Below are 26,748 nucleotides of genomic sequence, written 5' to 3' on the forward strand. Positions count from 1 at the left end.
GAACTTTTTGAAAAGAGCTTTTTGTGCTAAACAAAGGACACTGCAGATCAGCTACTAAGTTGCATTTGTGAAAGCCACTTTATGGAGACAATACGGAGATTTCAGAGGCAATGAAAGTGACAACAGCAAAACCAGCCCTGTCGACCCTGCAAAATCCTCCTTACTAACATCTGGGGGGGGTAGTGCCAAAATTGGGAGAGCTGTCTCACAGGCTAGTCAAGCAACAGCCTGTCATAGTCACCCTCACGGAATCATACCTTACAAATAATGTCTCAGACACCACCATCACCATCCCTGGGTATGTCCTGTCCCACCGGCAGGACAGACCCAGCAGAGGTGGTGGCACAGCGGTATACAGTCGGGAAGGAGTTGCCCTGGGAGTCCTCAACATCGACTCTGGATCCCATGAAGTCTCATGGCATCAGATCAAACATGGCAAAGAAACATCCTGCTGATTACCACGTACTGCCCTCCCTCAGCTGATGAATCAGTGCTCCTCCATGTTGAATACCACTTGGGGGAAGCACTGAGGGTGGTAAGGGCACAGAATGTACTCTGGGTGGGGGACTTCAATGTCCATCACCAAAAGTGGCTCGGTAGCAGCACTACTGACCAAGCTGGCGGAGTCCTAAATTACATATCTGCTAGACTGGGTCTGCGGCAGGTGGTGAGGTAACCAACAAGACGGAAAAACATACTTGACCTCATCCACGTCAACTTGCCTGCTGCAGATGAATCTGTCCATGACAGTATCAGTAGGAGTGACTACTGCACAGTTGTTGTGGAGACAAAGTCCCGCCTTCACATTGGGGATACCCTCCATCCAGTTGTGTGGCACTACTACTGTGCTAAGTGGGATAGATTTCGAACTGATCTAGCAATTCAAGGGTGGGCATCCATGAGGTGCTGTGGGCCATCAGCAGCAGCAGAATTGTACTCGACCACAATCTACAACTCATGGCCGGCATATCTCCCAGTCTACCATTACCACCAAGACAGGGGTCAACCCTGGTTCAATGAAGAGTGCAGAAGGGAATCCCAGGAGCAGCACCAGACATACCCAAAAATGAGGTGTCAACCTAGTGAAGCTATAACACAGGACGACTTGCATTCCAAACAGCATAAGCAGCAAGTGATAGACAGGGCTAAGTGATCCCACAACCAACGGATCAGATCTAAGCTCTGCAGTCCTGCCACATCCAGTCATGAATGGTGGTGGACAATTAAACACTCACTGGAGGAGAAGGCTCCACAAATATCCCCATCAACAATGATGGGGGAGCCCAGCACATCAGTGCAAAAGATATGGCTGAAGCATTTGCGACAATATTCAGCCAGAAGTGCCGAGTGGATGATCCATCTCAGCCTCCTCTGGAGGTCCCCAGAATCACAGATTCCAGTCTTCAGCCAATTCCATTCACTCCACATGATATCAAGAAACAGCTGAAGCTATTGGATAGTGCAAAGGCTATGGGCCCTGACAATATTCGGGAAATAGTGCTGAAGACTTGAGCTCCAGAGCTTGCTGCGCCCCTAGCCAAGCTGTTCCAGTACAGCTACAACACTGACATCCTCCTGGCTATGTGGAAAATTGCCCAGGTATGTCCTGTCCTCAAAAAGCAGGAAAAATCCAACCTAGCCAATTACCGCCCCATCAGTCTACTCTCGATCATCAGTAAAGTAATGGAAGGGGTCATCAACAGTGCTAACAAGTGGCACTTGCTTAGCAATAACCTGCTCACTGGCACCCAGTTTGAGTTCTGCCAGGGCCACACAGCTCCTGACCTCAATACAGCCTTGATTCAAACATGGATAAAAGAGCTGAACCCCCGAGGTGAGGTGAGAGTGACTGTCCTTGACTTCAAGGCCGCATTTGATTGAGTGTGGCATCAAGGAACCCTAGCAAAACTGGAGTCAATGGGAATCAGGGGGAAAGCTCTCCACTGGTTGGAATCATACCTGGAAGATCACAAAGTAAGATGGTTGTGGTTGTTGGAGGTCAGTCATCTCAGCTCCAGGACATCACTGCAGGAGTTCCTCAGGGAAGTGTCCTCAGCCCAGTCATCTTCAGCTGCTTCATCAATGACCTTCCTTCCATCATAGGGTCAAAAGTGGGGATGTTTGCTGATGATTATATAATGTTCAGCACTATTTGCAACTCCTCAGATACTGAAGCAGTCCATGTCCAAATGCAGCAAGACCTGGACAATATCTGAGCTCGGGCTGACAAATGGCAATTAACATTCGCTCCACACAAGTGCCAGGCAATGACCATCTCCAACAAGAGAGAACCTAACCATCGCCCCTTAATCTTCATTGGCATTACCATCACTTAATCTCCCACTATCAACATCCTGGGGGTTACCATTGACCAGAAACTCAACTGGATGGCCATGTAAATACTGTGGTTAAAAGAGCAGGTCAGAGGCTAGGAATCCTGCAATGAATAACTCACCTCCTTACTCCCCAAAGCCTGTCCACCATCTACAAGGTACAAGTCAGAAGTGTGATGGAATACTCCCCACTTGCCTGGATGAGTGCAACTCCAACAACCATCCAGGGCAAAGCAGCCCACTTTATTGGCACCACATCCACTAACATTCACTCCCTCCACCACTGACGCACAGTAGCAGCAGTGTGTACCATCTGCAAGATGCACTGCAGAAATTCGCCAAGGTTCCTTAGACAGCACCTTCCAAACCCATGACCACTACCATCTAGAAGGACAAGGGCAGCAGAAAGATGGGAACACTGCCGTCTGGAAGTTCCCCTCTAAGTCACTCACCATCCTGACTTGAAAATATATCGCCGTTCCTTCACTGTCGCTGAGTCAAAATCCTGGAATTCTCGTCCTAACGATACTGTGAGTGTACCTACACCACATGGACTGCAGCGGTTCAAGGAGATAACTCACCACCACCTACTTAGGGGCAACTAGGGATGGGCAATAAATGCTGGCCCAGCTAGAGAAACCCACATCCTGTGAATGAATAAAAAGAAGTTTCCTAAAACTGAAAGCAGAGAGCGGGCACTTGACCCAGCTCTTTGGTGTAAAATATACTGGATCTGAACTAACAACCAGAGACTGCCAAGGGGCAACAGCCTTACTTTGCTCTCTCTGAAACCTCTCTCAGCAAAGCTGAGCATTGTTTGTCGTTTGAAAACCCATCAGAAGACCTCATGGTTGCAAACTGAGAGTTCTTACTGAAGCATTCCAACTCAACACCACCACTGTCTTCAAGAGAAAAGAGAATCAATCAGCTATGACTGCAGAGCAACTGCTTTAGTGAGAAACCAAAGTACCAGCAACCACTGTGGAAAGTGACCCCCTAGCTGTGGACAATCCGTGAATAATTTTTCTGACTTTACCTTTCTTTTACTTGGCCAAGTTTTAACATCTGATATTCTGTAAAGCTTTGTTGATTTTTGTGCATGCCTGGGGAAGTTGTGTGTGCGTGTTCTTTGCATTAGTGGGAAGTTGGACATTTTGTACATTTTGAACCTTTTCATTAATAATTTCTGCATCTTTATCTGAGTGAATTCCAGTAATAAAATTAACTCCTTAGTTGTTAATTGAAGGGATCTAAGAAGAACGGTAGCCAGCAAGAAAGAGCGACTCCGTCAAACATCAGATGAGAGGCACCCTCTACATGGTCATACACCTACACCAGCCGCCTAAAGTCAAGGACGAGCTTCATGAACAGTGTTGTTCCATTACAATCAACCCGATCTGAAGCCCGCATCGCCTTGTGGGAAGACCAGCTCGCCAGTCTCGAACAACCTCCAGCGATGGAAATTCCACCGGATGAAAGCCTTCCCCCAGGAGCTAATTGCAACTGGGCAACCTGGAAGTGCCTTAACAGACTTAGGACTGGTGTAGGTCGTTCAAAGGTGTCACTAAGCAAATGGGGATATATAACCTGCCCGACAACTTGTGAATGTGGAACTGAGCCACAGACCATGCAACATCTCCTGCAATGCCTATCGCTAGAGGAACCCTGCACTGTTGCAGATCTTGCCGAATTCAACAACAAGGTGCAAAAATGTGTCCAGTTCTGGCTGGGCCATGTATAGACTGTTCGTGGACATGATAAGGAGAAGAATTCAAGGGATCTGGCTGGCTTAATTCTTACACCGAGCTATATACATTTAAGTACCAATTGAATGGGCAATGTCACATTTTTTTACAAATTCAAACTCTGTTATAACCACACCAGGAATGGGGCAAAGAAAGGAGTCAGCTCACCCCTCCTAACCTGGCCCGCTGTGGAACTCCGCAGTTAAAACTCCTGGCTGCTGCTGCTTGTAACTGTACCCTCCAGGAGATCTGCTGTCATGGTATGCCACAATCGTCTGGCTTGTGCCATCCTCACACATCCACTGTAGCTCGTCTGCAACCACTCTGTGATGTCCATCATCCAACTACACCTAGGTTGACCCCTCTTTGTGCTGCTCTCCACTTTACCCTCTAGAAGAGACCTCCGAAATTTTTCAGCTCTGATCAAATGGCTGAACCACTGACATTTTCTTTCCTGGATGTCACTTTTTAGAGTTCTTTTAGCTCTCGCAATTTCAAGTACCTCTTTATTTGCCTTATGGCCTGTATATGGCATTTTCAGCATACGTCTTAGCATCCACATTTCAAAGGCCTCTATTTTCCTCCACAAATCATTACTTTTTGTCCAGCGGTAGAATTTTCGGGTCAGCGAGTGGGGGCGGGGCCCGTTCGCTGATGCGTAAAATGATGCGCAGTGATGTCAGGCATGCATCCCGACATCACTGTGCGCCATTTAGATTGTCAGATCGGCGGGTGCGCAGCCCACTCGGCTGCGCGCCCGCTGAACTATCAAAGGCCTATTAAGGCTATTAAGAAAGTGATTAAAGTTGTTAAGAATGCTGCCTGTCCAACCTTAAGGTTGGCGGGCAGGCAAAGAGCCCAGGCGGCCTTCGCCTTTTTCATGAAGCCTCATCCACGGGCGGGATGAGTTTTCATGGAGGGTTTATTAATTACATAAAAATGTTTGAAAAAATTAATGGACATGTCCCAGCTTGTGACAGTTTCAAATGAGGGGGCATGTCCTTAAAATTTTTCTTTTCCTTTATTAAATTTTTCTGAACTTGAACTGATCTCCCTGAGGCATCTCCATGCCACAGGGAGATTTCTGCGCTCTTTGTGTGCGAAAAAGCGCAGGCCCTGACTCAGGGAATCAACCCCGCCCGCAAAGGGAGTGCATAGCGCTTCTGGGTGTGCGTCACGCTGGGCGGGCCTTAATTGGCCCGCCCACGTAAAATGGCAGGTTGGACCTGATCGGGGGCGCCGATCGGGTTCGCACCTGATCCCGCCCGCCCCCACACAACCCCCCCGACGGGGGGAAAATTCTTCCCCAGGTTTCTGAGGCATACAGGAAAGTGGATAGAATGTAGCATCATATGAGTTTTTCCCTTGTTACGAGTGTGAGTTTCCTTCCTGTTAACACATCCTTCATCCTCACAAAATTACTCCTGGCTTTCTATATTCAACTGTTGCATCACATCTGCCATCCTCTGTTAGCATTTGTCCTAAATAGACAAACTTATCTACTTGTTCCACTGTGACACCAGCCACTTTAATCTTCACTCTAGTTTCTTCTAACATATTCCTTCTAATTACCATTGTTTTCAATTTTTTGGTGCTTGTGCTCAATCCATTTTCTAAACCTCTAGATTTTACTTGATCTATGGTATTTTGTAGGGCCTCGTCTGATTCTGCAAGTAGCGCCGTGTCAGTGTCCTGCACGTTTGTTAACTTCTTGCCTCCAATTTCTATCCCTGAAAGTAAATCCAATTCACTGAATATTTGTTCTGTGTGCAGGTTGAATAACTTTGGTGGCAGTGCACATCCTTGTCGTACGCCTCTCTTCACTTGAAACATGTCGGATTGTCCCTCTTCGGAAATTAAAATACCCACTTTGTGCCCTCCTCACAGCTTCTTTTCCCACTCCATTGCGTATCATCAGAAAACTTGCATACATTACACTTAGTCCCTTCACCAAAGTTATTAATATAGATTGTAAATAGCTCAGGGCCCAGAACTGATCCTTGTGGTACCCCACTAGTAACAACCTGCCATCCTAAATCACAGAACTGTGCCATAGTTATTGTGTTCCAAATATACTTTTTTTTTATCAGTTTTTATTTATTTCATCTGGTACTACTTTCCTGGTTTATTTCAATGTAGCCATTTGGAATATTTTCTTTTTGATCATTTTGTCTTGATGGCTGTTTCAAGCCTTCTTTCTAGAACATATAATTTAAGCTTAAGCTCTAATTTTGCAAGTCTGGCACCAGCAACTGGGAGATCATGACTGACAGTTCCCAAGATGAGCCCTTCCCCTTTATTTGCTTACATTTCTTGATTGCAGGAAATACATCAGGCCTGGAGGTTAGCTGGCTGCATTGGGTCGAATTTCGCTAGGTGCACAGTGGCAATGTGACTGGAAGTGCCAAGTGCATTTCATTTTGTGGGCACAGGCATTTTCTGAGATTCCCTCATTTGAAAAATTATGCAGCGCTTCCAGTGCAGATTGGACACGTGCTGGGCATGTAGACATCTGGGGCAGGATCTTCCGGTCGGCGAGAGGGGGCGGGTCCCACTTGCCGACGCATAAAATGATGCAGGATCCTGATGTCACCCCGCGTCATTTCCATTTTCAGGTTGGTGGAGGCGCAGCCAAGTCAGCTGTGTGCCCGCCGACCTGTCAACAGCCTATTGAGGCCATTGAAAAACTAATTAAGGTCATTAATGGACCTGCCCGTCCAACCTTAAGGTTGGTGGGCAGGCCGGGAGCCCTGGCAGGCTTCAGAAAAAGCATGAAGCCTCATCCACGGACGGGATGAGGTTTCATGAGAGTATTTAAATTTTTATTAAAGGTTTCAATAAGAGTTATGGACATGTCCCAACTCATGTGACAGTGTCACATGAGGGGCCATGTCAGGGTAATTTTTTTAATCATTTGTATTACAAATTTTAAATTGAAGCCGATCTCCCTGAGACAGCACTTAGCCTCAGGGAGATCTGTACGCTCTTTCGTGCACATGCGTGAAAGAGCGCACCCCCGGCTGAGGGAATCCCTCCAGCCCACATAGGGAGCGCATAGCACTTCCTGGCGGACATCACGCAGGACGGGCCTCAATTGGCCCACCCACGTAAAATGGCGGCATGCCCCCGATCTGAGGTGCGCATGCCCGCTCCCACACTTCCCTCCCGACTGGGGGAAAATATTTCCCCTGGAAATTTATGTGGGGGGATTGTGGAGAGAGATAAAATCTGATGCAAAGACAGAAAAGCTTGCATTTATATAGATGTTCCAAAGTGCTTTACAGCCAATGAAGTATGTTGCCAGTGTCATCACCATTGTAATGTAGGAAATACAGCAGGCAATTTGCGTCGAGCAAAGTCCCACAAACAACAAGGTGATAATGATCAGATAATTTGTTTTAGTGATGTTGGTTAAGGGAAAAGCTTTGGCTAGGACATGTGGAAAAACTTTCCCGCTCCTTTTCGAATTGTGTCATGGGATCTTTTACATTCACCTGAGAGAACAGATGGGGCTTGGTTTAATGCCCCATTGAAAGACAGATGCAACAGTAATAAAGCTGCTATGCCTTAAAGGGGCACAGAAATTTCCTGCAATGGTCAATTTCACTGTTGCTAATTATTTTTCCTTAATTTTTTGGAAGATGTAACAAGATACTGCAAAAGCCCTGGAATGTGGGAGGACAACTTAATCTTGAGAAGAACCATGCAATTTATGCTCAAGGGTGTGAGACAAAGAAGAGTTGTCTTGAAATAATGGTGGGACTATACTGACTGGTGTAGAATAAGTGGGAGCTTCCAGGGTACCCAATATTCCGCATGATGCAGTTTTGTTGGTTGCAACAACCTGGACATTGACAGAATGGATACCCTTCCTATTCATAAATTGGTGCAAGGAGTTCATGTAATTCATAACTGGATTTCACCGGGAAGCCAGCCACCCAAAAAGTGAAGTGCCCTCTCTTAGCAAAAGCGATGAAGTTTTGAGCTCTGGCAAATAATGTAATGGTGTACTCAGATTGGCCAATTTAACAGAAGCCAGTGGCACAGAAGTTGAAATAAGTGGTTGTCATGTTGTTATACTGATGTAAAGGCACCAATTACTCATACAGAATTGGATAGACACATTATGGGTTAATTTATTTAGAATAGGCACATGGGAACATTTATGCATGGGCAGAAAGCTTGAAGGCATCAGCACTAGAGCTGTGTGTGTGTGCTCTGTGTCAAAATTATGTCTTGCTGCTATCCCTTAAAGGCATATTACACCGGAAATAACTTTCATCACCACAGGCAGAGGTGTCTCAGCTATGGATAAGGTCGGAGGTGTGACTGCAGGGGATGACAGTTCTGAAAATGCCTTCCTAATGAAGTGTAAGTGGAGAAGACATCTCAGGGATTCCCAAAGAACTGTAAAGTTGTTTGTACATCCACTTCCTGGGATTGCTGAGCCTTTTTCCAAGCATGTGTAACTGCCTTTAGAACTCCCCAAACTCCATTTCCCTGGCCTGTAATCCTGGGGTCCCTACTCCACTGTTGGAAGTGCGGTAGAATAAAACCCCTGTCTGCTAGCAGAGAACAAGCATATGAACATAGGAATTAGGAGCAGGAGTTGGCTATTCGGCCACTCGAGCCTGCTCCGCCATTCAATAAGATCATGACTGATCTGATTGCAACCTCAACTCCACATTCCCACCTACCCCTGAGAACCTTTCACCCCTTGTTTATCAAGAATCTACCTACCTCTTACTTAAAGATGTTCAAAGACTCTGCTTCCACTGCCTTTTGAGGAAGTGAGTTCCAAAGGCTCACCACCCTCTGAGAGAAAAAAATTCTCCTCATCTCTGTCCTAGACCCCTGTGGAAAGTATTTATTAAACTGAAGGCTTCAGAAGTCAAAAATAGAGAGGGGAAATAAAAATTTGTAAGGAGTTCTATAAAAAAATATAGAAATTCTTAAAGCCAAAAAACTAAACTTTAATACTGAATGAAACAGCAACAACTTTCCTTTGCGGGGCACACCACAGGAAGTCTATTTTGTGGCCATTTTGTATAGGGATAGTGCATCCTGGGAACAAAACCTTGTCCATAACTGTGAATTTCACTGGGGTCCTTTTTCCCAAAACATAGCATTTAAATATACCAGCTCTGTAATGCAGCATTATCCATATACCCAAAATTATGTCCAATGTTAAGAAGCTGAACTTGCAGAAATCAAGGGCATGAGACCTGGGACCCAATTTGTCAACATGCACCCACAGTCACTGAAGTCCTGTACTACTGACGGAGCCTTTGAAAATCAAAGCTTCAATATAGTCATAAAAATTCATGTAAGTGTTAGAGGAATTTTTCCTGCTGTGCCTATGTTAGTGTTAGCTTTCCCACCAAATCTAGCCTTTATAATCCTTTCCCATTCTTGTAAACATTTCTCAGAGCTAATCCCTTTTACGCTGGGGACTGATCTTGTTGATTATCCGTGCACCTTCTCCAACGCATAAATATAACTTTTGTCACTTGTAGCTTGACCAGCGTATTGTTCATTAGCATAACTTTTATTCTTCTGATTACACAACTTCACAATCTTTGGAATTATAGGATATTAGAGCACAAAAGCAGGCCACGTTCAGGCCATCATGACTGTGCCGACTCTCTGAAAGAGCTGTCGAATTCACCCCACTCCCCTGTTTTTCACCATTCCCTGCAAATTTTACCCCTTCAAATATTCATCCAATTTTTTTTTTGAAGGTTATTATTGAACCTATTTCCACCACCCTTCCAGGCAGTGCATTCCAGATCATAACAACTTGGTGTGTGAAAATATTTTCCTCATATAGTCTCTGATTCCTTTGCCAATTTGCTTAAATCTGTGTCCCAGATTACTGGCCCTTTTTCCAATGGAAACAATTTCTCCTTATTTACTTTATCAAAATTGTTGATGATGTTGAACACCTTTATCAAATATCCCCTTAACCTTCTCTGCTCTAAGGAGAACAACCGCATCTTCTGCATTCTCTCCACATAACTGAAGGCCTCTATCCTTGGTACTATTCTAGTAAATCTTCTCTGAACCCTCTCTCAGGCCTTGACCACAATTGGCCTCCAGTACTGGCCTAACAAGTGTTTTATAATTTCCTTTCCTTTGCACTTTATGGGCAGAACTTAATGCTTTGCCCTGAGGTGAGTTTGGAATACGGAGGGAGCATTTAATCAGGTGGGCCATTGGCAGGTGTTGCTTTCCCGTCTCTGCCCCGATTAAGTCTGGGGCGGGAAGGCTTGCGGATGGCCAATTCCCGGCCCGCCGGCAATTGAGGCCCTTAACTGAGCAATTAATGCCCACTTAGGGGGTCTCATGCTGCCCCCGCTGGTATTCAACAATGCAAGAATCCTGAATAAACCCAACGGGGTTGGGGAGAGGGGTGGGTTGCAGGGGTCCCTTGTTCAAAAGCACTCAGTGCCTGATCAAGGGACCAGCATCAGGAAGGGGATTAAGGGGAAGGGGCTGTGAATGCCACCCCCCCCGACCCCCATCACCCACCTTGCTACCAACTACACAGCTGCTGGCTTCTGAATGGTCGGCAGCTCTTGGGGGAGGTGGGATTTCCTACCTTAGGGTCGTTCATCCCGGGAAGGCCCATTGCTGGCAACTTAAGTGCCTAATTGGCACTTAATGCATTGGGTCTTCCTGAAAGGAGGTGACATGGGACTCTCACCGGCTCCCTCTCCAATGGCTGAGACACCGCACCCCCCCCCCCCTCACCTGCATTAAATACCGCCCTATGGTTCTACTTACAAAGTCGAGGATCTTGTATGCCTTTTTAAAAGCCTATCAAACATGCTATTGGCTTTTTAAAATTAATGTACTAAATTGAAAGTACGTCTGACACACAAAATAAGCAAAGGCTATAAAATACACAGTGATGATATAATTTAAATGCTTAACATGCTCATACCAAATTGCTCTCAGCATTATTTCAACAGAGTTAAAATGAGCAGCTCTTGTACTGCATTGAAAACCTTGTCATTCAGGGTGCATTGCGTATTTTCTCTCCCTGTTTCTTACTTCTAAAATATAACACTTTCCAATTTTTACACTGAACTATCTGCCACCTGTGTTTCCCATCTGCAGTTACAAACCCCAACACACTTGTACAGCACTGCCGATAATTTTTAACTAAAACTTCAATGTTTTCTTTTACTTGAAAGGATACAAAAATGTAGTCATCCAAGTAGCGTTTCTTAAGATTTTCCACGATAGCCTCCTCTGTGATTTTAGAGAGAAGAACCATGTCATCCACTCCGCTGTGTTTGACATTTTGGCTCTGCCAGTGGTATCTCTCCTTGCTCCCCTGTGTAAGAGTGAATATGATTGTTTAAACATTGTCATGATGGTATCTTAGCATTTAACAATATGAAAATAATTTGCATCGGATTTAGTTTACATGTATATATAAAGCACATACTCATATACAATATATACTTCCAATAATTGTATCGTAAAAAGTAGGTAAGAGATTACAAACTTAGATTTTCATAGTTCATTCTCATGCTGTTCAGTCATACATTAGAGAAACCAACAATGGGATATTTCAAAAACTTGATTTCACCTTCCACCGTTTAAAGTTGGAGTGGAGTTATGTTGTATATATATTAAGTAAAATGCTGTGATGGCTCAGCGCCAAGTGTATTTGAGCTGTGATTTTTGAACAACAGAGATTGAGGAAGTTCCACAATTGGTTCTTGGGGCAGAATTTTCCCAGTCCCAGGGCTTTGAAGGCAGAGGGTCCCGGGAAATATAGAAAAAAAGTGTCGGGGATGGCTCTCAGCTTCTTCCTGAGTTTCCTGGAGGTGGGAGCACAACAATAACAGACCTGGAAGCAGTGGGCAGATAGTTAAAGCAATTATTGATGCAATCACGAGACATATTTCAAATGACCTGCAATTTTGCCCAAGGTGCACAGAACCCCCACTCTTCCTGCAGCATGCTTTCTCACAGGGGGGGTGAGAGCACAGTGGGAGGCCAATGCACCACGGGTAAAGGGCGGAATCTTCCGTTCTGAAATCTAAGTTGAGTGGCGGGAGCAGTAGTCAGATTGATTTCCGCTGAGGGGGGGTGGGTGCGTGGGACATCTGGCCACACATGATCTTGCGCTGGTCAGCTCATTCCCTGCCGAGCATGGCGAATCCTGTGGCGGGGTGGGCATGAAGTTGTTGTCCCTGCTGTTACCTTATGGGGTTGAAGGTCTGGCCGCCATATTTAAAAGGCACCCAGACAGCCTGCACTATCCCTTCCACCTTTGTCCAGCCACTGCTCAGCCCTTTCCCTCTAACTCTTCCTCCCTTCCTTGGTCATCCTCCATGCAACTTGCACCGCCACCACCCAGTCTCAAGCACAGGCTGGCATTTACAGACGCTCCCCAAAGAGGACAATGCAGCGGCAACTCACTGCTAATCTTGGAAGAAGTCAACCTTCCCAGGTTCACAGCACTTATGTGCAGTCGTGAAAGTGAATGTTCTAATTTCTCGCTGGCGGGGTTATTAGGAGGGGGATCTTAATTCTGGCGAGGTGGCCTTTTAATGAGCACACACAACATGCTATTGCAGGCAAAAGGGCTTCCCGACATTGATCTTCAGGAAGTTCGACCTGCCTTTAACACCACCCCCCCACTCCCAACCCTTTAAGGTCCCGAGAACAGAATTCCTACAGTTCATCCCAATGTCGGGAAACTGATTTTTGGCCTCACGGCAAATCATGATCCCCCCTCCTGCCAGACTTCTCACTGCTGGTGCGACTGGAAGATTCCGCCCCAAGTTTCAACTTCGAAGGACCAAACTGGCGATCCTTAAGTCATCTATCTACCTGTGATGGCTTTCAAATGGATGCACCTCATATGTGGACGGATCCAGCGAATAGTGCTGGGCAGGAGGGATTGGCTGCCAGTCATATCATCATTATCACATCTCCATTGCCATCTCCTGCTCTATTCAGATTAGCAGCACACAGCCTTCACAGTGGGGTTGCCGGTCACCCTTCAATTTGGGCTGTCTGATTGGCCACTCCTGCAACCTGCCCACCGTCCCTAATTGGACAGCGAAAGTAGGGGCAGCCTTCTAATTGGCCACCTCCCATAAAAAAGCTGACACGTAACTGAAAGGTGTGGGGTCAGGGCCTGGAAATGGTCCCGACTTTGGGTTCTCAGCTCTTGTGGTAAAAGTCAGCCCTTGGTCTTACACTGAGAGGAATGGCATGACTATTTGGATTGATCATGGCTATTGGTTATCTTACTGTCCGGATCCTGCCAACTCTACTTCAGCAGCCACCAGGTGAATCCACGAGAGCAGCATAGAATGAATTCCCCCTGTCATTAAATTGCTCACTACATAGCCTACCCATAGCAATATAATTGAGATTAGGAACTCCCCTTCAATTAAACTTAGGTATCACAGTGTCAACACTCCCCAACACCCAGCTTGTACTTAGAGAGGATTTTATCATGGTACTGTCACATCTCAAAGCAGTTTTCATTGAATCATGGAAATTAAATGATTCGGCAGCAGAAGGAAGGATAATGAAGAGTGATGGAGGTTAGAGAAGCTAGACGCTATAGTACTAAACAGCTGTTGTCAAATAGCATTCAAATACATATAATGATACAGCATGTAAGTGTACATTGTACAAGTATATGACCACATGGAAAAATAATGTTAAAATAAACATATTAGTCAAGGGTTAGTTAAAATGGAGACCTCATAGTTTTATATCTGAAATTTCTTGTGAGTAAATTGGGTCTCCTGAAAGTCCGTGCTAGAGGGGGAAGTTATGATATCATTGACTAGGCAGAGACCAGGTTGAGTAAATATATAGGGATATTGAACACCTTGTAGGAAGAGAAAGGGCAATCTGGCTGGAGGCACAACCATTTATGTGAAAAACATTTGATCAAAATGAGTCAGGCGTAACAAACAGTGCGGATGAGTTGGAGTCCTGTAACTAGGAATACGAGAGATGTGTCTTCTCTAGAGGAGCAGGTAAGGAGAAAGACTGGACCCAGAACTTTTGGAATCAAATAAGGGTAGAGTATGCAATGCAGTTGTTATGACTAATTTAAATTTAGCAGGGATAAAAGATCTATAAGAGTAAGAAAGACTTGCACTTATACAGTGCTTTTCTCAACATGAGGATGTTCTGAAGGACTCTGCAGGCAAAGGCACGTTCTTGAAGTGTAGTCACTGTTGTGACATAGGAAACGTGGCAGCCAATTTACACACAGCAAGGTCCCACAAACAACAATGTATAATAACCATTTAGTCTGTCTTAGTGATATTGGTTGAGGGATAAATATTGGCCAGGTCAGAAAGGTGATAATAGGACTGAAAAAAAATTTTGGGCACAAATTCTGAATTTTCATATGGGACAAATGGTCAAGAAACAATGTGAGCAGATTCAGCTGAGGGAACAATGATATGGTTGAAATTAGATTTATGATTTTTCTTTATTCTTTCATGGGATGTGGGCGTTGCTGGCAAGGGCAGCATTTGTTGCCCACCCCTGATTTCCCTTGAACTGAGGGCAGTTAAGAATCAACAACATTGCTGTGGGTCTGGTGTCACATGTAGGCCAAACCAGGTAAGGATAGCAGATTTCCTTCCCTAAAGGACATTAGTGAACTAGAAGGGTTTTTACATCAATCAACAATAGTTGTCATGGTCACCAATACTGACACTAGCTTTCAATTCCAGATTTATTAAATGAATTTAAATTCCACCGGCTGCCATGGTGAGATTTGAACCCATGTCCCCAGAGCATTAGCCTGGGCTTCTGGATTACTAGTCCAGCAATAGGAAACAGGATGAAAACAATAGAAACATTCAGTTTTACAATGGCAATTTTTGAGAAGATGAGTAAACTAATATATTAGAAGGAAAATATATGGAGGGAAATTAGATTCCATTTAGAAACACTGCACACAGAATACAAAACAGATAGACATCACAGTGCAAGAAGGATAACAGTGGGGAAAGACTGATCTGGGTAACTATTCAAGTAATGCAGTGAATATGGCCAAGAGAATTACCATGGATTTTCATACAGATTGTTTCAATTTTCCACCATAACTTCAACAGGAGATTACTGGAAACTATGGAATATTCAGGATCATTATCATTGTTCCATAAGTTTAAGAATAAAGGTCCCATTCTGTCACTTCAACCCCATCCTGCAGGCTTCAACTCTACTCTGCAGGAACCACTCTGCACCACTTGCATCAAAATATGGAACACAATAGACCCTAAGTGCAGCAAGAAACCTCAGTACAAAAGGCCCAGCAATGGCCACAAACTCGAACATCAGAATTCTAGACAATTTTCTCCCTGTTTCTTTTAATGATTCTGTTGTTGAGACAGTGGCCAAAATTTTACGCAAAGGAAGCAAGTCCCATTGCTCGGACTGAAAGCGGGTTCGGAATACGTGTGGGTGGGTGACAGCTCGGCAGTGCCACAGATAAAGGGGGCCACTGCTGAGTCTGCAGGGAGGAAGATGGCTCCCCCCAATGTTGAAGCACTGGGGTCAGGCATGCAGCCAGCAGCGATCGGAGCCAGGGAGCCTCTCTGTGGTCCATGGAGTGGCCAGAAAGGAAGAACTCACCCCCACCCAGAAACCCCTGGGAGGTTGCCTTAATGTACCTGATACACATGTTTCCCCATGTGGCGGGGGCGCTGTGGCTGATGCCACTAAAATGCTGGCGAGGCTGTAAAGTGGCCATCAGTTTAGTGAATTGGCTGCCTACTATTAGTTAGCGGGCAGCTGAGCCGCTGCTCTTTTCGTTTCTGGGAATATTCCGAGACAGCAGGAAGACTTCCTTCAGTTGCCTTTTACCAGTTCTTTTGCCTCCCTGCCTCAGAGGGCTAGTCCTGCCTCAGAGGGCTAGTAAAATTCAACCCAGTGATGCAGAAATACAGCTGGGTGGGAGGCACAGAATTCCTTCCCTGAGCATGAATGGCAATACTCCATTGCTCTCAGGCAATGGGCCTCCACCCCTGTCCCCCACAACATACTGGGGACTTGTAGTCCAGTTTTGCTGACCAATTTCTGGGCCATAGGCGTCTCAGTGCTTACTTTATATTCAAACAGCCTGCAATGAAACAGAGGAAATCTTAATGATATCATTTGACCTGCATTTCAATCTAATTTAAATTATAAGCCCTCTTTCAAGTAAACTCCAGAACACCTCCTGGAAAGTGCAACTGGAAGGCTAAGGGTTTTGCAACTATACCGTACACCTGACATTTTGTGGTCTCTGCTCAATTTTCCTCTGCTTTGCACCAATGAAATACGCAGATCTGGATTATTTTGTTATTTTATTTCTATTGTTTCCAGGTAAATGTGCCTTGAAATATAATCAAGATCAATGTGTTTAACATCCCAACGTGAGAACAAAGTCAATAATGTGCACAAGTTTAACTGTTGCTATTTTGAGGTCGATATCTGCTTGCCTAAACGTTTGTGGTTGAAGATCGCATCACAGTAGACTTGAGCACCTAGAGCTCCCCTTCTCAGATCCACTTTTCTTTCTACATAATCTTACTGTAGCTCCAAAAGACTGACCACAGCTGTGGATGGGAGCTTTCACTATGGTCTTGTGAAATCAGCAGAATTCTATGACTTGGAGAAGCAACAGATAGAAACCAGAAATGGCAGTTGACTTCACAGAATGTGAGTTCCTGGCTGCAGCCTACAGGAATCACTGAACATGGGAAAGATTATTGTCCCCCACCCAGGTAGATAATGCACGAATAATGCATGAATGATAAGAATATCAGCAAGCAAGTAAACCACTTCAGTGCACTGACTCTGAGAGTAGAATTGATAATGCTGCTGCTAGTGTCAATAGGGCTGGAGTGAGGAAAATACCAGTGTAAACTGAACGAGGAGGGTGGAGGAGAGCACATGCATGAATTGTGGAGAAAGGAAGCAGAGAGAGTGAACTGATACTAAGGAGAGAGGGAAGTCATAGAGTGCCGGTTTGAACTAACTGAGCAGGGAATAAAAGAGTGCTTGCAAGAACTGAGGAAGGCGAGAGAGGGAAGTATGTGAAGTGAGAAGGGAAGAGGCGTATCTATGTTATGAAATTTAGTAGCAGTGAGTAACGCAGAACCAATTTTTCCACTTAAAATGAGAGAAAATTCCTGCAATTTTTGCGACAATGCTCTTCTATACCAATGCTGGGCCTACAGCTCAAGGTATGACAGACAAATCTGCTCCCCAGCCCACTCTCAGTCTATCTACAGGTTATAAACCTTTATTCAGAGCTGTTATTGAATAGTCAATTTTTTGAGGTTTTGTTAGGGTGTTGATCAGCATTTGCTAGGTTTTTAGAGTGACAGGTAGGGTTTTAAATGAAAGCATTTGTGTGATTGGTGCACCTAACTGGTGTCATCCACAATCAGCACATTGTACAGAAGGCGATCCAAACATCACTTAAATATTTTCTGAACTGACCAAATTGTACGAACAATATCAGGCTACAAGAGTTTGAATGCTATAATTAGCTAAGTGACCACATAAATTGTGACACACTAACGGGGTTGTGAAGACCAGGCCATAGCTTGTACTTTTATGGTATTTAACAAGCTGTCCTGAAATATTCCACTGATGCTAACTTTTTCTTTGCTTTTTCACTTTCAATACATTTAATGGGTAATTTAATTCGTCCTTTAAACATTTTGAGGTATTACTTAATTGTACTGATGGCGAAGTGGTGCCTAATTCTGAGCAATATTCTCACAATTTTGGATGATTATTTTGCGAGTTGTTATGCTCTGGAATGCACTGCTTGAAAGGGTGTTGGAAAATAATTCCAATAATAACTTTCAAAAAGGGGAAAACTTTGCAAGTCTATGAAGAAAGTGCAGGGGAGTGGGATTAATTGAAAAACTCTTTTCAAGAGCCGACACAGGCACAATGGGCTGAATGGCCTGCTTGTGGAAATCTGAGTGACACAATAAGCATAACTTGTAAAGTTAAACTTGGTAAGTTTTTCTAACAGGTAATAGTACTATGTGCTAGTTAGCTATATGGTTTTTGTTGGGGAAAATGCCAGTAAGATCCCTGCACTCACTTGAGGGTCACTAAGCAATGAATTCTTTCAGTTAAAACCAGGTCCACTCAAAGAAAAATGACACAACCTGTTTGATACATAATAGCCCTAGAACTATGTCTGTTACAGCTTCAGGGCAATATACAGAAGTAAAGGCTTAAGCTACTACTCCGTTTACCATCTTGATATATATTTTCTAAATGCTGTTACTAATAGGTGACAATTGATTGTTCACATGGTTATTAGATGGATATGCTCACAGTTGATTAACAATGCTTGAAATAGAGGGCATTCTATTCAATCCAATACAATTGTGTCATATTCAAGTACATCTTTGATTGTCATGACCAGTAACATGCAGGAGATACATTTTTAATTTCTTTCTTTCAATGGTTGAAGGATTTTGAAAGTATGTTTGTACATATGTATATTCATATCGACAGGCTGACCAGCTTTGATTCAGCAGTCCTGAAACCATCAAAGTGAAAGGCAGGCATATAGTTCTGTGGAAGGTTAGTAGTCAGCTGCCTCGTAAAGTTAAGGATTTTGTCCCAGTCCCAATTCTACATTGCAGTTTTCCCTCAGAAGACATGGGAGTTTAGTGTTTTCTGTACTTGGAGGAGGAACATATAAGTCTCCAACAAATCTACCATTTGTTCCTTCTACTGTTCACTTATTTATTCACTGTTTAATAAATTTGCTTGATAGTTTACAGTCCAAACCACAGACTGATAGAGTTTATCTAGGTCCTGAATTTAGGAAGATCTCTTGGGTACATATAGTCTATTAAACTAAATTTGGGTTTCTGTTTTATCTTTGTGCTTGCTGTAAAATCCTAGATGTGTGCAGTTAAATATACATTCAGGCTGATAGGGAAAGGCTTACTTGTGGGACTGGCCTTTGGTGGTGGACCTAAGAAAAACATTTAAGGTAAAATATTAAAAGTATCGCAGCAATCATTCGCACATTAACTTCTTTTAGCTCATCTTTAGTTTCAACAGTTTGCAACCTTCATGAATTCTTTCCTAATAAGCTGTAGTTTTAAAGTACTGGAAACATTTGTACTGTCGTAATTTCTATAGGCATGCTCATTTGTACTTCTGTCTTTGCCCTTTTTGCATTATTTTAAACATCATTTTAGTTCCTCTATTTACACTGTTTCCACCCATGATTTTGTATTTTAAAAAAAATATTTATTTCTGGGATGTTAGCATTGCTGGCAATGTTACATTTATAGCCTATCCACAGAATGGTCCTGAGAATTTGATGATGGGCTTTCTCCTCTGTGCATCCCCTGTGCGGATGATGCTTCCACAATGGCATTAGATAGGGAATTGTATGATTTTAACTCATTGAAAGAAAGGCGGTATAAATTCAAGTCAGAATGGTGTGTGGCTTGAAGTTGATGGTGTCCCTCAAGTCTTGCTACTCTTGTCCTTCTTAGTGATAGACTTCACTAGGTGAGAGGCACAGCTGAAGTAAGCAGAACATATTGCTGCAATGCATCTGGTGAATAATACATACCACAGCAACAGTGTGCTAGTGATGGGGAGGTAGACACTAAGTTCAAGGAATGGTGATTAAAACTTCTCCATCTGTAATGAGCCACTTGAGTGTTGTTGCACTAACAGCCATTCAACTGAATGGTGAATCTTATATCATGTTCTTGACATGAGCTTTATAGATGGTACGGTGATTTTGAGTGGTCAAGAAATGAGATACCTGTCACAGACTACCCGCCTTAACCTTACTCCTGTAGCCATAATATTTAAATGGTGTTTGTTTCATTACTTTACTTCATTTTACCTTGATTCACTTAAGCCAATGTTTCTTTAGTAACTTTCACATTACACAAGTGCCCGGCAGTGGCCATCTCCAGCAAGACAGAATATAACCATCTCCCCTTGATATCCAACAGCATTACCACCGCTGAATCACCATTGTCAACATTCTGGGGTTATTACCAACCAGAAACTTAATTGGATTAGCCATATAAATACTGTGACTACAAAAGCAGGTCAAAGCCTAGGAATTCTGTGGGGAGCAACTTACCTCCAGACTCCCTGAAGCAAGTCCACTATCTCCAAGGCACAAATCAGGAGTGTGATGGAATACTCTCCACTTGCCTGGAAGAGTGAAGCACCAACAACACTCAAGAAGCTTGACACTGTCCAGGACAAAGGGGCCCATTTGATCGGCACCACATCGACCACCTTAAACATTCAGTCTCTTCCACTAGTGTGTGTACCGTTTACAAGATACACTGCAACTACTTGCCAAGGCTCCTTCAACAGCATCTTCCAAACCTGTGACCTTTACCACCTAGAAGGACAAGGGTAGTAGAGGCATGTAAACGCCACCAGCTGCAAACTCCCCTCCAAGTCACTAACCATCCTGACTTGGAACTATGTAGTTGTTCCTTCACTGTCATTGGATCAACAGCCTGGAACTCCCTTCCTAACAGCACTGTTTGTGTACCTTTAACACATCGACTGCAACAGTTCAAAAGATAGCTCACCACCACCTGCTCAAGGGCAATTAGAGATGGGCAATAAGTGCTGACCTTACCAGTGATGCTTACACCCAGAAATGAATATAAAAAAGTTCTATACTTACTAGTCACAGGAACTGGAGCATGGAAGGAGACTATTCAACCCAGTCAGAATAACTAATACTTATAAACTAGAAATATATATTCTAAACTGGAGCAGCAAGTGGCCAACAGCATTAGAAGGCAGTTTAGTAAGGAGAGTCTTAAAATGGTGTGAGTGAGTGCAATATATTATTTTTGACCAGTTATCATACATTACCTTTACACGTACTGGCTGGACTGGTTTGACTGACAATCTAGTTATGAACTAGGTGGAAATTATTGCCGATTGGATGTGTTTCTGATTCCTTGGCCACTTTTTTATACCAGTTGTTTAACTGAATGGTTGTACTGATTGTATTGTCTTGAATCAATTAAAGTACATTGTAGAAACGCGATGTAGTCAAAAAGAATGAGAAGGCAGATGAAAGAGCAAATCTTGGTACTGAAGTGCAATTGTCATGAAATTACTTTCAGCTTTCAGAATTTCCAGGTCTATTTGAATCTGTTCGGTATGGCAGGACAGCAATATTATGCAGAACTTGTATGACATGAGAGTGTTTGGAAACCATGAGTGTCTAGGTCAACAAATGCAACAAATGACATCTCCCGTGGAACTTGCTAAAATTTATAATTACCAAGCTTGAACAGCAGTTCGAGACACTCCGTAGTATATGGAAGGAAGAAGAATTCCTGCAATGCAATTACAGGAAGGGGCAACCCACAGCTAAAGGCTAACAGTGTGTTAAATGAGGAGTCAGGAAAGGGCAATACAAGAAATTTCCAAATGCTTATATTTGTCTGATAGGTGTAAAGCACTGGATGCCTAAAATACAAAACACAATGACACAGGACAGTGAAATCACAAGTAATTGCATGACATGTTGGAGCAAATGGTTATTGCAGTTCGGTATAGAGAAATGGAAAGGAGACCTAAGTATCAAGGAGAACAAAAATACCTGGAAAAACTCAGCAGGCCTGACAGCATCTGCAGAGAGGAACACAGTTAACTTTTCGAGTCCGTATGACTCTTCATCAGAACTAAGGAAAAATAGAAAAGAGGTAAAATATAAGTTGGTTTAAGGCGGGGTGGGACAGGTAGAGCTGGATAGAGGGCCAGTGATAGGTGGAGATTGCCAAAAGATGTCAAAGACAAAAGGACAAAGAGGTGTTGATGGTGGTGATATTAGCTAAGAAATTATCACCTCTTTGAGGTCGGTGGGCCTGGGAGCGGCAGGGAAACAGGCTGCCGCCCACGATCAGCCCCCAACCACAATTTCACGCTGGCAGGCCAATTAAGGCCCACACAGCGTGAAACGCGGCTCCTCACTGGTCAGGAAGGGCTGAGCAGGGACCTGTCGGCCGCCGGGTCCAATGGTGACCCAGTGGCCAGTTTAGAAATGGCCCAGGCAGCCCCTGGAAGGCTGCCAGTGCAGAAGACGTCTTCGGTATTGAAATTATAGCTCCAGTGCAGCTGCAGATGCCAGGCAGGAGGGCAGATCGGGTGGGCACTTGGCCCCCCCTTGGTTTTCTGATGAGTGCCTGGCGGCCCTCCTGGGGGAGGTGGCTGCCAGGAGGGACACCCTTGTCCCCAGGGATGGAAGGTGGAGGCCATCGCACCTAACAAAAAGAGCTTGGGAGGAGGTGGCAGTGCTGGTCAGCAGCCATGATGTGGTGCGACATACCTGAGTCCAGTGCTGCAAGAGGTTTAACGGCCTGCTGCGGTCAGGAAGGGCGAGTATCATGCTGGCGTGGATCAGTGTGGTGAAGTGTGAAGGCCTGGCCATTCTGCTCCCCCCCACCACAACCATGGAGCTCAGGGGCGTTAGAGTCTGCTTGTCAACCGTCAATGACGCCGGAGCTGGCCAAGGGGGTGACCCCTGGCTGCTTGGGCTGAGTGCCTTGAGGCTCGAGGGCCACAATTCGGATGTGCCCTGCAAGGTGCTCCTCAGGTGGGGCTGGCCAGGCTGCAATGGCGCTGCAGGTAGAGAGTGGACTGATCAATGCGAGAGCCAGCAGGCATCTCGGTCAACGGGCCACGGAGAGGCTGGGGTGTCAGACTCAGGTAAAAGTGCAGTGCACAGGGGTGAGCGTTTCAGATGTTGCAAACATTCTTGTGTAGTCTCAACATTGATGGGAGCCTCAAAACTGGATTCCCCATGGATCATTGAAAGACAATGGCACCATGATACACATCCCCATGGTCTCACCAGGGTGCCTGGCATGTACAGTGACAGTGTGATGACTTAAACTAATGACATGTCGTTGTTTTCCCTTAGGTTTGCCACCATGCACCCAATTGCAGGACCCTGAAGAGCCACCTCTGATGTCAGAGGACCGCCAGGCTTCAGAAGCACCTGTATCACACCCGCTCTCTGAACCAGGCACCAGCGCAGATACCAGCACCTTGGTGGGCATTAGATCAGTGGCTAGAATGTCGCTGCACAGAGGTGAGGGCACTTCACACTGGCTTGAGGAGCAGGTGGAGGCAGAGAGGCCCAGGGCGCCAGTAGTCGGAGGGCTGCTAGAGACCAGGACGATGCTGAGCCGAAGGCAGATGATGAGCCTCTGGAGTTGTCCATTAGGCAGCAGATGCTGGATGTCCAGCAAGATATGCAGGAGGATCTGTTGGATATCCATGAGGTTTGCATGTCACGGTCTCCATTATGGAGGAGCCCATGTGGAGCATGAGCACTGCATTGACTCTCATGGCCGAGCGCACAGCCTCCTCCATTGAGAGAGTGGCGACTCTCATGGAGACGCAGCTCCAGGGACAGAATCAGGGGTTCCTGGGGTTGCGCTCGGACCTGCAAGCCCTCACACAGGCACTGACCTCAGGTGGTCAGTGCCAGTGTGGGAGGTGGATGAGGCACCCGGTATCCTAGCTAGGTGCCTGTCCATCAATGGCGAGCAGAAGGTCCAGAGTGAACTCACATTGGTGCACGAGCTGCCTGTCGTGTCTGTGGGCTCCTCTCAGGGCACTCTGGATGATGGCAGCAGCTCCTCCACCCTCTGCCAGTGTCCATGGCAACTGATGAGGCTGCGGTGACTGGGGAGATGCCAGCCGTGGCACTGGCCGCTCCCTCCAAGGCAGGGCCAGCACAGGCCCCACTGGCCAGAGGACAACTGCCAAGGTCCTCAAGGCCAACAGGACAGCAGAGTCAGCAGACTGTCTTCAATGCTGCTGCCAGCGAGGGGTGGGGGGCATTAAGACCTTGTAAATGTTAGTTTAAGGCATTATGAGCACAAGAGGGACTGTTCACAGGTGATCTTCTGTTGTGCAATGTTTTGTTTATGTGTACTGGTCTGGGGTTGAACACCAGAGAAGGTTATGTTAATTTGTTTTGACTGTCAAAATGAGATAAATTTTCTTTTGTCATAATGGCCTGAGTATGCTTCACCTTTTTCATTTAATGTGGTGCAGGGTACGGCTGTATGTAATGCTGGATCTGGGTGGCTCTAAACTTTATTGCACAGGCACTGAGTGGACTTTGGGGTCAAAGGAAAGGGTCATTTCAGACATCCAGGATGGAGGTGGTAGTGCTTATTTGGCAGCCTAGCTGAAGGAGCATTGGATCAAGACGTCCCTGGTGTCCCTGCCTTCCTGAAGGATACAGAGGTCTGCCTCCATACCCTCAGCATTCTTCTCACCATAATCCCCTTCGGACTCACTACTGGATGCATCATCTGTGGCCTATGGAGCTGCGTCAAGATCCTCTTCCTCCAGTGGATCCCCCCTTGCCAGTGCCAGAGTGTGGAGAATGCAGCCTGTGATCACAATCAGTGACACCCGCTCTGGGGGGCATTGTAGTGCAATCTCGGAACGGTCCAGGCATTGGAAGCACATCTTGAGAAGATCTATGGATCTAAGGAGCGGTATATGGCTCCTGCTATACTGCTGCTCTGCCTCCATTCTTGGGTGGCGCAGAGGCATCATAAGCCACCTTTTCAAGGGATAGCCCTTGCCACTCAGCAGCCATCCACCCAGTTGGACTGGAGCACTGAAGAGCCTCGGCATCTGGGAGTGTCTCAGGATGTACGTGTCATGGGAGCTGCCTGGGTACCTTGCACAGACTTGCAGAATCTGCATCCTGTGATCACACACTATCTGTACGCTCATGGAGTGGAATCCCTTCCTGTTGATGAAGGCACCCGGCTGACCCGCTGGCGCCTTGATGGCCACATGTGTGCAGTCGATTGCACCCTGGATGCAGGGAACCCAGCAACCACTGCAAAGCCTCTGGCTCGCTCAGCCTGGCTGGCCTCGTCCGTACGGAAATGAATGAAAGTCAATACTTGCCTGAACAGAGCTTCTGTCACCAGCTTGGTACAACTGTGGACAGCTGATTGGAAGACTCCACACAGATCCCCCACTGACCCCTGGAAAGAGCCGGATGCATAAAAGTTGAAGGCCACTGTGACCATCAGAGCCACTGGCATGGGGTGTCTCCCCACACAGTTGGAGGTGATCCCAGGCTCAATCATCTGACAGATGGAGGTCACTGCACCTCAGACATATTGAGGCAGCTGCCTCACTGCCTATAAACCCTGGCAGCAGGATAGTGGCCTCTTTTGCGGCCCCTAAAGCCTTGGACTTCCTGCTGGCCCTGTGCCCCTTGTGCCTGTGCTTCTCCTCCAACAGGTTGCTCCCTGGAAGCTGCATTGGGACACCTGGCCTCCTCTCCCTTCTGCCCCTCTCTTCCTCCTCAGAGGAGGTGCCTCCAGCAGAGACCACAATCCCCATTACCAGGGTAACAGAAGGCTGTCTTAATGCCTGGAAGAGTCCACACGGTCTGAATCCTCTGGGGTCACCAAGGAGACCTGAAATGAAGCCTTGAAATGCTAAGAATGAAGCCCTATACAGAGATGAAGCTGCCAAGTACCAATAAGTCACCAGCAGCAAACTATTTGCCAAACTCCTCACTACTCACAGTGGCAATGCTGCTGACTCTTTATATCCTGTCTGTGGATGAGGTTTAGTAAGTGGTCGGATGGTTGCCTGGCCGTTTTTCCTGTACAATGAGCGTGAAATAACACGGGCAGTGTAAAACTACTATCAGTTGTCTTTTTAATGGCTTTAATTGGCCCCTTAATTAATGGCGGGTGGGGCTCCGAATCCCGCTTGCGCCCACTGGCTGAAATATCGCTTGAATGCGCGATGACGTTGGGACGCTCACACAATGTCATCACATGCTATTTTACACTCGAGCGGGTCAGGCATGTGCCTGCCCACTCAGCGAAAAATTCTGCCCATGGGATATGTTACTGAACAAGGCAATCAAGGCACGAATGATAATTTCATTTAAAAGAAATGGAAGAATGTAAATTAATATTGAGCCATGTTAAATGTTTATTTAACACTCTGCAGCTAACTTCAATATTCCTCTTCGTTCTTTCCGCAGTACTACGAAAGTAAATCATTTACAAAATCTGCCCTGTACCAATAGGTTTACTTCCTTTATTTCCCAGACCCTCTTCCTCTTCTCCTATCTAACATGTCATTCTGGATGCTCTAAATTCCTCTTTGCAGTAACTATTCCATCATTGGAAGTTCCTAGAAACATAGAAATTTATGGAAACAGTATAGAAGGAGGTCACTCAGGCTGTCATGCCCTAGCTTAGTTCCACACACTTGTTGCCCATAACTCTAAGTTCAAGCACTTGCCAATATTCCCTTTAAAGGTATTTATGGTTTTAGTTTCCATCACCTTTTCTGGTTGGTTGTTCCAGATCCCGACAGCGCTCTATCAAAATCTATCATCATCTTGAAAACCTCTATTAGGTCACTTCACAATCACTTCGCTTCCAAGGAGCACAATCCTAACTATTCCAACCTCTCTCATAACTGAAGTCCCTCATTCCAGATAACATCCTGGTAAATCTCTTCTGTAGCCTGTCTATGCTCTCTACATTTTTCCTGAGTTTGTGCTCAGAATTGCCTGCGCTACTCTAGCTGAGTCCAGTAATTTGTAAAGTTCTTAGCATGATCTC

General features: G+C 45.3%; 1 protein-coding gene across 1 annotated transcript in view; it reads right to left on the reverse strand.

Moving 5' to 3' along the window:
• myo1f (myosin IF) overlaps positions 1–26,748 on the reverse strand; it is a 173,812-nt gene that overhangs the window by 119,157 nt on the left and 27,907 nt on the right. The window contains exon 2 of the mRNA XM_078555845.1: positions 11,283–11,420. Coding sequence (XP_078411971.1) covers positions 11,283–11,420 — 138 coding nt within the window. The remainder of the gene's footprint in view (positions 1–11,282; positions 11,421–26,748) is intronic.

The sequence above is a fragment of the Cetorhinus maximus genome, chromosome 13 (genome assembly GCF_964194155.1).
Source record: "Cetorhinus maximus chromosome 13, sCetMax3.hap1.1, whole genome shotgun sequence".
NCBI lineage: Eukaryota > Metazoa > Chordata > Chondrichthyes > Lamniformes > Cetorhinidae > Cetorhinus > Cetorhinus maximus.